The sequence below is a fragment of the Protopterus annectens genome, chromosome 1.part1 (genome assembly GCF_019279795.1).
Source record: "Protopterus annectens isolate FY-2018-M chromosome 1.part1, PAN1.0, whole genome shotgun sequence".
Classification (NCBI taxonomy): domain Eukaryota; kingdom Metazoa; phylum Chordata; order Ceratodontiformes; family Protopteridae; genus Protopterus; species Protopterus annectens.
The window spans coordinates 29,969,901-29,986,753 of NC_056726.1; the positions used below are offsets into that span (position 1 = coordinate 29,969,901).

Genomic DNA, 16,853 nt, shown 5'->3' on the forward strand with positions numbered 1-16,853 from the left:
TTTTTGGCTCAATTTTTTCCCCTACAGTTAAAAAGCTAATAATGTTAATATCAAATACAGGTAAAATCTCCAAGAAATTAAAACAGGTGACTAAATTGTCAATGCCCTAATTTTCATTATGTAACACATATACCCAATAGTTCATTCTGTGACAAAAAAATTATAGCATTATTCACTATTGTTGGGTGATTGTATAAGTAACAGTAACAACCTGAAATTCACGGCAATATAAATAAATATTATCTGAGCAATAATTAATATCTCTTTACCTGCATTAGATAGAGGTCAAATATCAATACAGTTGTGTTTGCCATTGTGTAAACTTTAAAATGAAATTTTTAATACTTTGTATGCATGGTTTTGGAGTTATTAATGCAAATATGAACAAGCAATGTTTGATGGCTATAGGAGTCAGTTTGATGTAAATGTAGAAACACTTGGAGTTATCACTAGGCTGTAATGAGTCAAATATTGCCATAAATTTAAAGTTTCTCTAAATATCTAAGCAACCAAGTAGAACAGCCAGAACTGCTTAGTCGCATATGAAAGTGTTCATCTGGATGGAGAAAACGCTGCTGACAATATGAGTGGAAGTAGCTGATGAGATATTTTAAATTGTTTTCAAAATGCTGCAGACTTGATAGTTACTGTTTTTTATGTTACTTATAAAATCCAGTTAAAGAACTAGAACCTAAACAATACTATCACTGTAAAATAGTTTGTGCTGTAGAATTTTCCATTTACACTTTTTAGTATCCCTGTGGATATAGAGATATGCACATTTGTTTGAAATATGAGGACATGCTTTGATTGTATCAAAGAGCTTAGGCTCCACCCATTGGAAGTTACAGTGCAAACTTCCAGAGCTCCATTACAGGGAAAGAGTTAAGCAAGCAATTATGCCTGACAGCGTATGTGTTAATGTGAAATTAACACCCACCCAGGGCTTTTATGAGGCCTGATACCACAGGGGGAGGGCCTCTACATCCCTGGAAGGGTGTTAATTACACATTAATACACACCCTGGAGGGCATTATTGTGCTTAGAGAATAGGCTGTCTGCAAAATTGTTGTGTTTTACTTTGATTTTTAAGTACTATATTATTTTTTATATATTTTAATGTAAAATAGTTCCTCCGTCTAATGTTTCAAACTTGCAATAGTATATGTTAATGGTGTTAGAAGAACCATTTTACATCAAACATATATAAAAATAATATAGTGCTTAAAAATAATAAGCAAGTGAAACAACAATTTTACATACAGTCCATTCTGACTCTCATACACACATACACAGTCTCTTCTGCTTTCACACACATACATATACACACAGTTTCCTCACATTCACGCACATACAAACACACACACACACACACACACAGGGCCGGTGTTAGCATTTTGGGGGCCCCCAGCAAGTGTCAAGTTGGGGGCCCCCTAGGCACTTCCAGTATAAGTATCATCCTAACAATGCCATCCATCCTAAGCAACCCTTTATTTCATGCTGCAAACTTTTAGGAGTAGTATCCACAGACAGACCTGCAGCTACAAGCTTTTACATTACAACAGGCCTATGTATCACACTATCACTATGTTGAGCTGTCTAACAAAGAGGCAGTTAGAGTTACTGGCACTTAGCTGCAACAGTGATACATTGCAACAAGTCTATGTACAGGTCTGGACTTAAAGTGAAATGATTACTGGACCTACATTTCAAGCCACAAAACTATGGGCTAGGCTTGTAAATGCCCTCGGGCAGATAGCCTAGTATGAACCTATGAACCTATGAACCTATGAACACCCCCCCTACACACACACACCCTCCAGTCCTCACCTCAGAGTCCTTCTCCTTTTGTGCTTCCCCCATACCATTCACATTACTTTTTCTTCCTTTTCTCACATTTTGCCATACTCTAAGCTTATTCAAGAAGCCATAACTTTCTATATGCTCTGAAGTGCATTTTACACAACCTTTTCATCCAATAATAGCTTGAACAGAAATTATGATTAAGGAAAAAAATCACTGTTGTGGTTCAGCTTTAGTTTTCCTTGCATCCCTCAACACACCTTTCCTGAACAAGACAGCCCAGTAATAACCATTTAGGAAATAACTCAAATCAGGGCCCAAGAAGCCACAGGTTTACAGATGGTCTGGGATGCATTTAGAGCATTTTCTCAACATTTTACTCTAATGGTTGCCTAAATAAAAATTATGAAGAAAAAAAGAATGTCAGTCTTATTTTTTTCTTTCAAGGCATAATTTGTGCCCAAGGCTTAATTTTCAAAGCTGACAAAATTGTAGCTTAGAGTAAACTAACAAGCCAGTAGTTGTGAGAATATTTAAGTCTTCTCTGGAAATACTGCTTACCTCCTAACCCTCTAAAAAGACAAGTCACTGCCTATGCATCCCTCTGGTGTTAGACTGGGATGAAAGCAGAGATTTAAATTGCCTTTGTCATATATTTCAAGTGACTGATGATATACATATACATAGCATGTTCTTCACCCCAGCCGTCAAAGGTAGCCACATGTATATGTGCCTAGTATGTGATTGTGAGAATGATTTCAGTAATATTCAAATTTGTTGCTCCTAGACAGTACACCTCTCACACAAGCTATAGTAACCTTCTTTGTACACCTCTGAGGTCTGTGAGAAACACTGCCCTCAGCTCAAACACAAGCTATAATGACTTCATGTAAGCACCTCTAAGGTTAGACTGTGATGAAAATCAAAGATGTAATATCCACACAATCTCCAGCCCCTCATAACCCGGAGCAGCTTTATGTACACACACACACATTTCAACAGGGCTGGTTTTAGAATGGGTGTGGTTGTAAACAGAGGCTATTATTAGCTTTATCCTAAAAGGGTCATATCTCAGCACCATTCAGGTTAAACAGCGTATTCAGAAAATTGACACATTTTTCTCCAACAAGCAACAGCTTTGGTGGGGGCCCCCATAGAGGCAAGGATGATAAAGGGAGTCCCCATTATCCATTTAGACAGTCTGGTGAGTGGAGGCAACCAAACTCCAAGAATATCTAAGTGTCTGTGATATATGTTATGTCTTACTTTCGAAATATAATTACTTGTTAGGTACATTTTTTACTGATGCACAAGAATAATGTCTGTATCCTGGCTTTATTGGGTGCTTGCACAGATAAAAATCAGTGATGTTTTTTACACACACACACACACACACACTAACATGCATAAGCCACAGCAGTACTAGTTATGTACTTATTTCAGCAAACAGCAATGCCTTGTGCAACATTGGTACTGCCACACCAGATTAGTCACTGCTGTTTAGCATTTGTCAAACAGCAGAAGCAGTAAGATTTATTTCATCGAGGAGTAATGCATACTTGTCACTGTCCCTACTTTCACAGACCTTCCCTGATTTTGTTCATACTTTTGCTTTATCCTTCGTAAAAAGTCTGATTTGCTGGTAAATCATTTAGGATTACAGTCAATCAATCCAGACATCTGAGTTTTATACTTATTGTCCAAAAATAGATGTTGATGCAAAATATGTTATTCTAGTAACTTTTTAAGTGAATTAGAGAAATATTTAAACATATTTATGATTCTGAGCATTTATTCTATTATTTTTTGGGAATTATACTGAATTCTTAAGTAAAGAAATTGAGTTATAGTATCTGGTGTTCTGGTATTAGTTATAAAACTACCTGAAAGAGAAACTATCCCTGATGATCGGAAACATTAGCTCTTCTTAAAATCCAAAGTTTGCACTGAGGTAAGTCACTCTGGGCTGCTGATCCTTCTGGTGCTTATATTGTTCATGTTCATTATCATCTTCATCCTAATAGGGTCATATCACAGCCCTGTTCATGTTAAAGAGCATAATTAGGAAATTAATGCATTTTCATTCCTGATTTTTAGCCAGTCAGCAGCAGTTTTTGTGGGGCCCCCACACAGAGAAAGATGATTAAGGGGGTCCCCTGCAGCCATGGTTTTGCAGGGACTAAAAGCTGGCTATGTAGTTAGTTTTAGTGGAGAAAATGTCCAAAAGCAGGGTTTAACTAAGCCAGGAGCACTATGTCTGTAGTAAAATATTTAATGGCATGCTGATGCCTGTTACTTGACAAAACACCATTACTACAACCAGAAATATCTTTGAATTTTAAAGGAGATATAAATAAGAGTTATTACCCTCATAGTTTAAGTATGCAAGACTGCTGCACTAACTTTGGTTGGTTTTACAGATGTGACAAAATATCAGGATAAGATAACTTGCTGTGGTTGGGGGCCCCCAGGGAACAGGGGGCCCCCAGCGACCGCAGGGTTCGCTGGTGCCTAAAACCGGCTATGCACACACACACACACACACACACACACACACACACACACACACACACACACACACACACACACACACACATAGTCTCTTTGCTTTCATGCATGCATTCACACACACACATGCAGAGAGAAACATAAATACACACTTTTCTGTTTCGCTCGATTTATCACTCTCTCTCTCTTACTCACATACATGCATACACTCTCACACACATGCTTTATTTTAATTTCTTTTTATTTTTTTATTTTACACTCACTAAACAACAAAAGCGCTGCTTAGCGAGTGTAAAATAGCTCACTTGCTCTCACTCTCACTGACATGCACTCAGACTCAAACACAGACATAAACACGCACACACCTTTTTTCTATATTTTACACTCATTAAACAGCAAAAGTGCTGCTTAATGAGTGTAAAATAATGGCTAGCTCACTTTCACTTTCACTGACATGCACTCATGGAATCAAACACAGACAAACACACACACACACACAAACAACTTTTTTTTATATTTTACACTCACTAAGCAAAAACACTGCTTAGCAAGTGTAAAATAATGACGGCCATTACATTTTCTTAGTCTGAGCTCCATGGCAGCTTGATATGTTGCCATGAAGTGGCAGGCATGTTTTTCAGCAGCAGTTACTTGTACATTAGGTACTTATGTATTATCGCAACCAGATTTTTGCAGGCGCGAAATTTGGAATCTTCAGCTGAAACCAGGCTGTTAACAACTGTAAGGTGTTACTGAAAGTCCTTATTGCAATCAAAAACTTTTCATTACCTTCAGAAACACAAAATAATTTTGAAATCCTCATCCTGATTTGCGTGCATTACAGATTCATGCTGTAATTGTCATGGCTGCTATCGTACTGACAGATGGAATCTGTAAGTACTGATTTCTCCACTTTCAACAATGGGTCTAACAGCAAGAAAGTAAGTAAGCAAGTTTTCCTTAGCCGGAAATCAACAGCGGCAGCATAGTCTTACATAGCTTTAGTTCAGGAGAAATAATTTTTGATTATGTTAAAGTGACATTTGTTAACTGGGTTACTCCAAGTGGGTATAGAGTAAACTCTTTCTCAGTGGAGAACTGAAGAGAAAAGCTCCACCAAACTGTCAGTCACATACATTACATTTAAATAAATACAGGAGAACAAGGTAATCGCAATAACCAGCTCGACCAAAACTGTAATACGCTGTGCTTGTATTTATGGGAATGATTACGCTGACTTACATTGTTTGTCGGGTGCAGCAGTTAACATGTAATATAACAGTCCATAATGACAGGTGCTTCGTGCATGTCTTGCATTAGAAAGCATATTGCTGCCAGCTTAGTAACGTCATGTAATTCATAATTTTTTCGGCGGTTTAAAACATTTGCAGGCATGTACAGTCTGTAATGCTGAAATGAGCAGCAATACAGGTTTACTTCATGAAAAGTAAGTTAGCTGTGACTCTACTTTCAGGAATTACATGATGTTACAAATCTGGTTGCGATAATACACAAGTACTGTACATTAATACCCTACTGGAGAACGTTCATTCTCCATTCAATGTACTGATTCCACTTTGCCTATTGTCTAATGAAATTATGCAATGTCTGGCCATTAACATTCAAAAACAAGCATGCTGATTGGTCAGACAAAGCAGCATGCCCATTGAAATCATGCATATACCAAATGGAAAAAAGTTGCTGGACTTTCTTCTGCTAATACTGTATGTGCTATAGAAACTCTACTTTTTTATTAATTTATTTTTTAAAAAACTTTCAAAAAGCAGCAACTTCAAAAGAATGAGTTAGACAGGACAGAGAAAAATACAAGGATAATCAGGTATGTTATGCAAAACTAGAGAAATATACCTGATTATCCTTATATTTTCTCTGTCCCTTCTGTCCCGTATGTTGAAGGTCACCCAATTTCATTATTTTTAATTTAAAACAAACAAAAAAGCACTGGAGAGCTTCATTTTCTGCTGCTTCCTTTACACAGCACTGATGTACTGCTTAAGCATGGCAATGAAAGTCGCATACACATGTGCAGTACATCACGAAAGCCACAGGACACCATGGAAATTGCAGCACAGCACAGTTATACAAGGACATTATTTATTTATTTATTTATTTAAATTTGTTGACCGGGAGTGTCCGACTGGATGTAGGTCCATTTTCAGCGGAGGCCCGGGGAGAAAAGCTCCACAGTTAAAATAAACAGACATTATTTACATTGGATTACATAGTGATTAACAATTTACATAGCAATTACTTACAACATATTTACAGATGAAGAACTAGAATCTTTATCTGTGAAGTGCATACCAGACATTAACAAATGTTACAAGAAGAAGAAGTTTGAGCTGTATAATAAGTACTGGCTTATGAGCATCTGAGCTTGCTATAATCAAGGTAGTTAGTGGAGTGGAAAGAAAGGTAGTGGTTGGATAGGGTGGATGATATTAGAGTGGGAGTTGCAAGGGCATAGCCAGCATGTTTTTAGTTGCACTTTTAGTAAAGTTTTGAAGTGGGTGCATGATGGTATGGAGGTAATTGTGGGTGGGAGTGAGTTCCATAATTTGGCTATGGCGCAAGAGAATAGTGCTTCACCAGCAGAGATATTGGCTTTAGTGATCTGCAAGTGATTTTTGCTGCTGGATCTTAGTGGTCTGGTGGTGCGTTAGGGTTGGAGTAGATTCTGGAGGGATGGGACATTTAGTGGTTGGTTTACTAGTTTGTGGGCGAGTGAAAGTTGATACCACTGAAGGAGGTGAGGGAGTTCAAGCCAGCCCAGTTCAGCAAGAAAAGTAAGTGATTTTTTTTTTAAATAGTGTCATATAAATCCAGCATTACCCACACCCAGTGTGGGTTATTGCTATAATAAGGAATATCAGCTACTTACAAATGTATTTATTTATTGCATTTGTTTACCACGAAAGTCCACTGGGTATAGATGAGCCCATTTTCAGTGGAGGCCCGGGGAGAAAAGCTCCACATACATTAATATATATATATATATATATATATATATATATATATATATATATATATATATATATACAAGAAAATAACACAACAATACAGAGTATGTATTTATTTACAGTGCATGGAAACAGTTTGAGTATTACAGCACAGATTATTTACATCCATTGTATGAACATAGCAGTACAAATTATTTACATGCATAATACACATCTATATTATGTAATATTATCAGCAGTGTTGATAATGTTAGTATAAATAGAGTATCCAATTAAGAATAATAATTGTTGGAGATCTGTAGTCCAAAGTAGCTGAAATTTAGCAAGAAGTAGTTAGAGCTCATGGAGTTAGGTATGGGAAAAGAGGATGGAAATGTTATGCAGGTATTTAGTAAAATTAAGGTTGTAGTGGATGGGATCTGGTTTGGGGAGAGTTAATATGTCACATGTACAATGCCAGAGAGAAGAAAGATGTAGTCTGTGGGACTTCTTAAAGAAAGCAGGATTACTAATTGTTCTGAATGAAGATGGGAGGTTATTCCATACTTTTGAGAGTGTAAAAGAGAATAGCACAAATAGATGTCATTATATAACAATGCCAGCATACTAATTGCACTAGTTAAACCATGAGGTTATTGAGCATTACACTTAATATTTTGAAAATATGTTAATATTTTTTCTTAACCCATTCTACTGGGATGCTTATTTTTCACAACCATATACATTAAATGGCAACAAGTCAGTGCTGGGATCATGGATTAAATCCAAGCTTAAAAGTTTAGAACACCGCTTTTAATTAACAGCTCATCTATGTTCTTATAAATATTTCAGATTAAAGATAATGGTTCTTTGCATTTGTTTTGCAGTTTGTATCTACCTACTTAATTCAGGCCAAACATGTCAAAGGAAGATCAGTCAGAATATGCTTTTGACTGATACCAGATAAGACTTTTTCAGCATTTAACTGTGGAGTACAAGCCACAGCTTTGCATGCATTTTTCAAGTGTTTCCAAATAACAAAAGATTCATCATGCTACAGGTACTAATGAAGGAATAATGTATTAAATAATTTCATAAACTTCTTTCAAGTCAGATGTTCTAAGATTGCTTCCAATTTAATTAGTTTTTACCCTATCAGAAGACAACATATACCACAAATGATTAAGCACTTTCTTTGAGCATTGTTGTTAATGTTAGACCACATTACAAAGGCTATTTTGTTCTTGTCCAAAGCTCTATTTAGACTAATTTATGTATAATTGCATTCCATTGCTGCCTTTTTATTTCTGCTAAGGTATACCTGCAAAATGCTTGCCACTCATAAAAAAAATGTAACAATTTACATTGTTATGAGGCTTCTACAAAAGCTGGCTACTACACATTTGCTTTTCCAGTCTTTGCAAGCACAAGTTTGCTTATTCCTAAAAATCAGTTAACTGAGTACAGTTTTGTAGCAGCCTGATTAACATGGGTTTGACCTATTACTGACTTGCTGTAGTATAACTTTTCCCATGCAGGTAGCTAAGAAGGCAAGCAGTATTTCTATAAGTCTTAATCTACCTGTTTTACTTCCTCTTCTATACGCATTATCAGATCCTAATATGTAAACCAAATTTACTTGTTCATATCAAGCACCAAACATCCTTCATGTCTGATTTCTCATCCCTTCATATCACAAACACTTTGCCAGAGTAACATGAACACATGGACACATTGTAGGGGATACATAACTAAGTTAACACAGATCACAAGACGCAGTGTGTTTTGCACATGTTTAAGAAAACGACTGACTAAGGCTCAGACATTTACTGTTTCTGATATCTGCTGTGTGTGATTACCTACTACTGCCTGCTACAAAATAGATCTACATACATCCAGATGAACCCTTCACTGATGCCACTCATGATTTTAGAAGACAGTGGCAGGATTAATGTAGGGGCAAGTAGCAGACAAAAACTTCTTAGTGTGCAGTTTGAGAAGATGCTCTAGGCAAAGTGTGCATGACTATGCAATAGCAGTGGGGTATCTGCTTGGGCAAGAAAAAAAGAGGGAGATATGATGGAATGCACTGGTGTGCCACTGTCAGTCACAGCAGCAGTGGCATGCCACTGATATTGTGACATTATAATACTGACCTGCAACTAGTGTACAGTGTCATTTATTCTGTACAGTATAGGTACACCACCCCAGCAATATTATAATGAGATTGAAATACAAACATTCTTAGAAAGTTTTCATTTTTATAAGCTTAAGCCTTTTGCAGATAAGCAGTTTAGTATAGCGCAATGCACTATGCCCTGGCATGGCACCAAACTGTCAAGTGTGATTGGGATTACATGAAGAATATACATGCCATGAATCAGGCTACAGTATTCCGAAGGAGATACAGTAGTCTTAAGTGCATACTTGATAGAGAGTGCAATACATGCCAAGAGCTGGGTTAAATATGCAAGGGGAATGCAAGGTATGGGAAAAGTAGTTGTATGTTGGGGTCCATACAACATGGGAATGTTGTATAAGAAGTTGTAGTGGGATCCAATGCCTGTCAGCTTGGGATGATATGCTCGACAAGCCATGATGCTTTGCTAGGGACGGCTTGCACCTGTCACCCCTGGGCTTTCGGATATTGGCAAAGGCTCTTGCTACCCCCATAGTGCCTTTTTTAGGCAAGGCTCAAAAGACAAACCCACCTCCATAGGTATCACAAGGGATAAGAAACTAAGAGTAATGCTACTCAATGCCAGAAGTCTAAACCTCAAGATGCATGCACTCAAAACTCTCCTTAGCATGGAGAACATCGATATCTGTGCAGTAACAGAAACCTGGTTCAGGGCTCCCGAGAGCACCCCAGCACTACCAGGTTATACCTCATACCATGCCTTTCGGCCCCAAAACTTGGACCGAACCACAAAAGGAGGGGGAGTATCGATATTCATCAAAGATACCCACACCTCCAGGTTGATGGCAAAGCACGAAGCATCAGAGACTATCCATGTGCAACTAACAGTGGGTAAAACTGCCTTCCAGTTTATAGCCTGCTACAGACCACCCTCCCAAACCCAGGAACCCAACTCGGCCTTTCTAAGAACACTGGAAAATATGAAGGTGTCTCCAAACACCATTATATTGGGCGACTTCAACTACCCAAACATAGACTGGGAGCATTACTCTAGCTCCAACACCCTAGCCCAAAGGTTCCTAGAATTTATAAACTCAAATGCTATAGAACAACTTGTTACCACTCCCACAAGAGGGGAAAACATACTGGACCTGATTATCACCAACATGGGGACTCTATGCTCCAGACCAGAAATGTATCCCTCACTGGTAAGATCAGACCATAAACTAATCTCACTGGATATTCACATCCCGACCCCACCCCCTTCCCAGAAAACCACAGTGAAAAACTTCTCTAAAGCAAATTTCACACTCCTCAAAACCGAGGTGGAATCCTTCAAAGCCCCCGGGCCTGTGGAAAATACTGCCCAGACCGCAGAATCCTTTATAAACGCATTCTATGAACACCTTCAGGAATGCATGAATCATGCAATCCCAAATAAAACCAAGACCCAATCCTCCAAAGGCAGACATCCTATCTGGTGGACCCCCGCCATAAACAAACTATACAATAAAAGGAGGAAGCTACTACATGATAGAGCAAAATCCCAAAAAGGGAAGGCATCTCTGATCAGTATTAGCAAAAAACTATGGGCACTCATAAAATCGTCTAAGGCCAGCTTTGAGAGAAAAATTGCACAGGACACTAAGGATAATCACAAGGCTTTCTTTAGTTATGTTAGGAACCTGGGTGGTAATTCCCAGATATGCTCAGAATTAGTCCAAAATGACAAAAAATACACTGAACCCACAGACATTGCCAACATCCTAGCTGACAGGTTCAGCGCAAACTTCTCCCCACCAAAGGGCAAATATCTATCCCAGCAGAGTGCTGCCCCTGACATCTCAGATGCTCAGGTAAGAGCCGCCCTCTCCAAAGCAAAAACACAGCATCAATGGGACCAGACGGTGTCCCGGGCTGCGTCCTACATGAACTCCAAGAAGAGCTAAACCCAAACATAAAACTACTGTTCAATCTCAGCCTTACTACAGGATATGTGCCCAAAGAGTGGCATACAGCAACAGTGGTCCCTCTCCATAAAGGTGGTGCCTCAACGGATCCTGGAAACTATCGCCCCATAAGCCTGACTAGCTTGGTCTGCAAAGCTATGGAAAGGATCATCATGAACCTCATAAATAAAGATATTGGGGACCTACAGACACTGGATCTTACCCAGTTCAGCTTTGTTAAGGGCAGATCCTGCCTCTTAAACCTGGTTGATTTCTTTGAAACAGTCACCAAGGCCATTGACGAGGGGAAGGTGGTCCACACAGCCTACCTGGACCTCGCAAAAGCCTTCGATACAATACCCCACTCGGGCATTATAGATAAGCTCACCAGCTTAAATATAAACCCCTATGCCACTAGATGGATTGCAAACTGGCTCAAGGACAGAACCCACATGGTTAGAATTGCTGGAGCCATGTCAGACTCCAAACCAGTTACAAGTGGTGTCCCACAAGGCTCAGTCCTGGGACCTCTCTTGTTCAGTATATATTTCTCGGATGTACAGGCCAACACGGAAGGACTGTGGCTGACCAAGTTCGCAGATGACTGCAAACTGGGCGCCATAATCGACTCTCCCGCCGACACAAGCATCCTCCAAAAGGGCCTCATAGAAACAGACAACTGGTGCCAGAGCCATGGCTTCAAGCTAAATGCCAAAAAGTGTATAGTCATCCCCTTTGGCATAAACAAAGTGCCCACAAATTACCACATAGGTGATAATCCATTAAGTACAGAAGAAGTAATTAGGGACCTGGGGACCCAAGTTGATAGCAATCTCTCATTTGACAACCACGTGGCCAAAGTGGTTAGAAAAACATTTTATATAGCCCACCTAATCATGAAGGGATTCACATCTAGATCAGGGGAGGTCATCGTGCCTCTTTACTCATCCCTCATCAAGTCCATAATTGAGTACAATGCCCCTTTTGGGATGTACCTTACCAGACACCTGCAGCAACTGGAAAGACCCCAAAAGTACCTCACCAAGAGGATAAAAGGGCTCAAACAGATGCCATATGCTGCCCGGTTAAAGAAACTCCAGCTCTACTCAGTGGCATACCGCCTGTTCAGAGGCGATCTGTGCCTGATGTATAAAGCCATGTCCAACCTGGAATTAATGGACATGCTGCACCTCAGAAAATCCAAATCCCATTGAGCTACGCGCTCGAGAGACTTGAACCTCAGCACTGAAATAAATAGAACATGCTGGAGGGACAGATTCATAACCCAGAGGCTCCCTTCACTCTGGAATAAAATCCCAGTCCAGGTTAGGCAGAGTCCCTCATTGACTCTCTTCAAGAGGAATCTTGATGAGTGGATGGGAGATCATAGGTTTACCCCGGGTATCACTTCTGTGTCACTGTTAGACAGAGGCACAGTATACTAACCTCGAAAAAGGGCATAGCAAAATAAATTTAAAATGGGTGGCGAAAGCCAAACACATTCTGGCTAGGCTTATAAATGCCCTAGGGCAGATAGCCTAGTATGAACCTATGAACCTATGAACTGATCATCATGAGAGGGTGAGATAGAAAAAGGATCTGTGCACATATAATGAAGTAATGTGTGTTGACAAAATATAAAGTGCTTGCATGTTCAGGACTGAGCAGTACAGGTATAAGAATACTACAGGAGAAAGTAAAAAAAAAAACACAGAAATGCCAGCAGGACTGAAGGTATTATACAAGGAATTGTGTCTCAGATATTGGGCTCTGTGTAAAGGGAACTGCTGTGCAGGGTCTGTCCAGTTGATAGGAAATAGTACAAGGATCAGGGTATCACACAATTAGCTATATATGAGGAAATGGTCTGAAAGACTGTGCTGTGGTTAAATATGTTATACACATCTGCTGGTGCTTGTAATGCATGACAGTTGGTTGTAGAGTTTGTGTGTGTGTTTGTGTGTGTGTGTGTGTGTGTGTGTGTGTGTGTGTGTGTGTGTGTGTGTGTGTGTGTGTGTGTGTGTGTGTGTGTGTGTGTGTGTGTGTGTGTGTGTGTGTGTGTGTGTGTGTGTGTGTGTGTGTGTGTGTGTATGCGTGCGTGCGTGCGTGTGTGTGTGTGTGTGTGTGTGTGTGTGTGTGTGTGTTATAGAGACTGGACTGTCAAGCATTTGGATGGAGTGTCATTCATTACTTGCTATTCAGGAAAGGAAATGCCCAGGAACAGAACTTATAATATACCTGCATGAGCTTGTGACTGGCTACTGGAAATGAACTAAACTAAGTGTGTGGCTCTTATAGAGTAAACTACAATGGATGGCTGTTTGTTATACACTGTCTGCTGGGAAGTGAAATGTATTTGGAATGGAATGACTATGCAGAAACTGTATGTGCTAAGAATGGCACTATAAGGAGCTAGAAATATTTTAGAATGTATCATGATTTAGCATCAAGGCGGTGGGAGGGTCCTCATTTTAATATATTTTAGTACTTATGTTTTCTTGCATAATCCTTGTGTCTCCATCTACATAATGTGTAGTTCTGAGCAATTCATATGATCTTATGCTGGTGTTAGGTCACCTCATAAAAAGGTAGTTTTACCTATAAAAAAGAACAGTTATGCAGTTAAATAAATAGCACATGTACAGATATGCAGTTACAGAGACAGATACATTCAGACACTGCAGCAAGTAAAATTTCTGACTAGAAATATGAAGTTGATTGGAATTCTCAAATAAAAACTGCTTTGTACAAAGTTATATTTTTGAACATAGGTTAACAATATTATCATGAAAAGTGAGCTTGGCACCTAAAATGCCTATGGTCCAGTAATAATAAAAGTGTGTGCTTTTGGTAACTGTCACAATTTTGCACCAAAAAGTGCTATTTGTTTTCACTAAACATTACCTCACTCCAGTTACTCACTGTCCAGTTGGAAGGACAAAGAACGTCTCTGTTACAGGAGACTTGACTCTTTGGCATAGGCAGATGCTGACATTCTTTAACCTGAAGGACCTGCTCATCTGTTCCAACTGATTTTGTACATAAAACTGTCCTTTTCATTACTCCAGTTGGCCCACACGTTGCTGAACACTTCTGCCATATTCCTGTCCACCATCTGTAATGAAAAATACAACTGCATGCAATTATTCTGGAGGAAAAGAACGGGTGCATTTTTGCACACCTGTCAACCTGCATACATCGAAAATAGATAACAAAGGCCCTCAAAAATAGGTATATCCAGCCAAAAATGTAGACATCTAATTAGCATAAATATGAATATGAAATAACACATAACCCCTCCCACTTTGAGTGGGAATGAGGGGAAAATACTTAGAAGCACACGTTTAAGAAACAGAGAGACAAAATTATGGAACAATATAAACTCATCAAAGATTCAGTGTAAAATCTGTAGTCTTTAATGAACTGTATGACAAAATTCTACCATACAAGATCATTTATTATTACTTCTGAAAAAAGGAAATGTCGGATGTGTGTCCTCTTTCTTTAAATTATTGGTGCCACTACTATTTTGGTCATAAAATGTGGTTTCCTTGTACTAGACAGCTTCAAAGATGATGTGTGATAGGGGATGAGCCAGAAACTTGGGAAGAGATAAACCTGAAAATAGGGACATCAATCCAAAAATAGATACATCATGTGCAGTGGTAAATCAGGCCCAAAAATAGGAGAGGTCTGTGCTGTATATATATCAGTGTCAGTATTTCATGTTTCCTTTATGCATAATACACTAACACTAGCTAACTCTTGGTTAAAGGTGTCTTGTACTGGTTGACATGCACAATATCTGCGTATTACAGATTTAATGCATAGCAGTTACATAGCAGATATTCTAGTCTGTTTAACACGTACTGAAATACTTCACTAAAAGATGGATCACCTATGCTGTACTTTGAGAAACTAATGTTTTCAGCTTCTGCATTCCACACATACAATGAAGTATAGCTATCCTGGCAAATAATCTATGAGTATCATCACTTCTGAATGTTCTGAAAGCAAAGTGAAACATACATAGTTTGTAAATATTTTATCTCTGATCTATTTATAACGCCAACATTGCATTGTTATAGTAAATATAATGAATTACATATAGAATTTAGAAGACATATAGCAGTAATAAGAAAGCAGTTACATACACATTGATATAAGCAGATGTAAATATAAGTATTTCTTTTTTAAAACCTATGAACACAATGGCTAGACATAGCTGCAGACAGTCGACTTCACATCTAATAATAATAATAATTAAAAAAAACTCATACATGACCCATCCAGTAAAGCCCAGGCAAAACATAAAAATCTGTGGGAATATGTAACAAATAATCAAGACATCAAGGAATAAATTAAATACAGCAAGATCATAAAGAAATGACTTCATATAACCAGCTATCAGACTGATATTTTTATGGTCTGGATGCTTTCTTCTGCCTCTCTAAAGAAAATCATTTTGATATTTATTTCACCATAGAAACATCTATCAAGGGACAGGATATCTTCCACAATTACTATGACATTTTTAACACAGAACTACAGCTTTGCTTTTAAGCTATAATAAATCTTGCATTAAGGACAAAGTTTTCTCATTTTTATTAAATTATTTTGTGTAAAATGATGCACAATTATTATTACTGTACTAGTTTTTAAGAAGAATTAACACTACATAGCACTTCATAATGTACATTCCTGAGATATCATGGAATCTGAAAGCACAGACATTTTAAGCATGTCTGCAGTTGTAGAAGTAAAAATCAAGCTCTCTGTCATTAGAGTTTCACTGTCTTATGCACTAACAATATAGAGCACAACAGTGTGTCATTAAGAACCAAATCCACATATATTAGGCAGCTGTCATAGACATTCTAAACTCTCTAGGTAACTTACTAATTTAGTAGGTGTAAATTATGAGATCAATGCAGGATCTTGCAAAACAAAGGTGAAGGAATTGTGAAAACCATGACAAGTTTGAACTCTGCCTTACACTGAGTGTGAGGCATGGGGAAAGGGCATAAGGTTTAGGTAGAGGGGTCTGTTGAATAAATACTACAGCAACAGGGTTGGACTTTCCAAATGGCATGAAATCAAATAAACAAAATAAACTGACTATGCCGGCATGGCATCTATTACACGCACACTTTTGTGTACATCAATTTTAAGAGAAGACACATGTATATCTGCAATATGAAATGGGAGAAAGTTTAAGTGATGTAGAGACATTTAGTTATGCCCTCCTTTTCTAAGGGTTCTATCTTGCTGTGATATGCTAAAACAGGTCTACTTTAGATAATAAAATGCCACTTACTCAACTTTTAAATCACTGAGACGGAAGCACCGAAACTCCACTTCAATGAACACTGACATCACGAACAAAAAACTGCAGGTAAGTAACCACTTGCCACCATGGTGAAATGGAGTTTTGATGCTTCTGTCATGGCGATTTAAAAGTCGGGTAAATGGCATTTCGATTATCTAAAGTAG

At 38.4% G+C, this 16,853-nt stretch overlaps 1 protein-coding gene across 1 annotated transcript in view; it reads right to left on the reverse strand.

The window, feature by feature from the left end:
- ADAMTS12 (ADAM metallopeptidase with thrombospondin type 1 motif 12) overlaps nucleotides 1-16,853 on the reverse strand; it is a 2,672,119-nt gene that overhangs the window by 299,508 nt on the left and 2,355,758 nt on the right. The window contains exon 16 of the mRNA XM_044085381.1: nucleotides 14,265-14,475. Within this exon, the coding sequence (XP_043941316.1) occupies nucleotides 14,265-14,475 (211 nt within the window). The remainder of the gene's footprint in view (nucleotides 1-14,264; nucleotides 14,476-16,853) is intronic.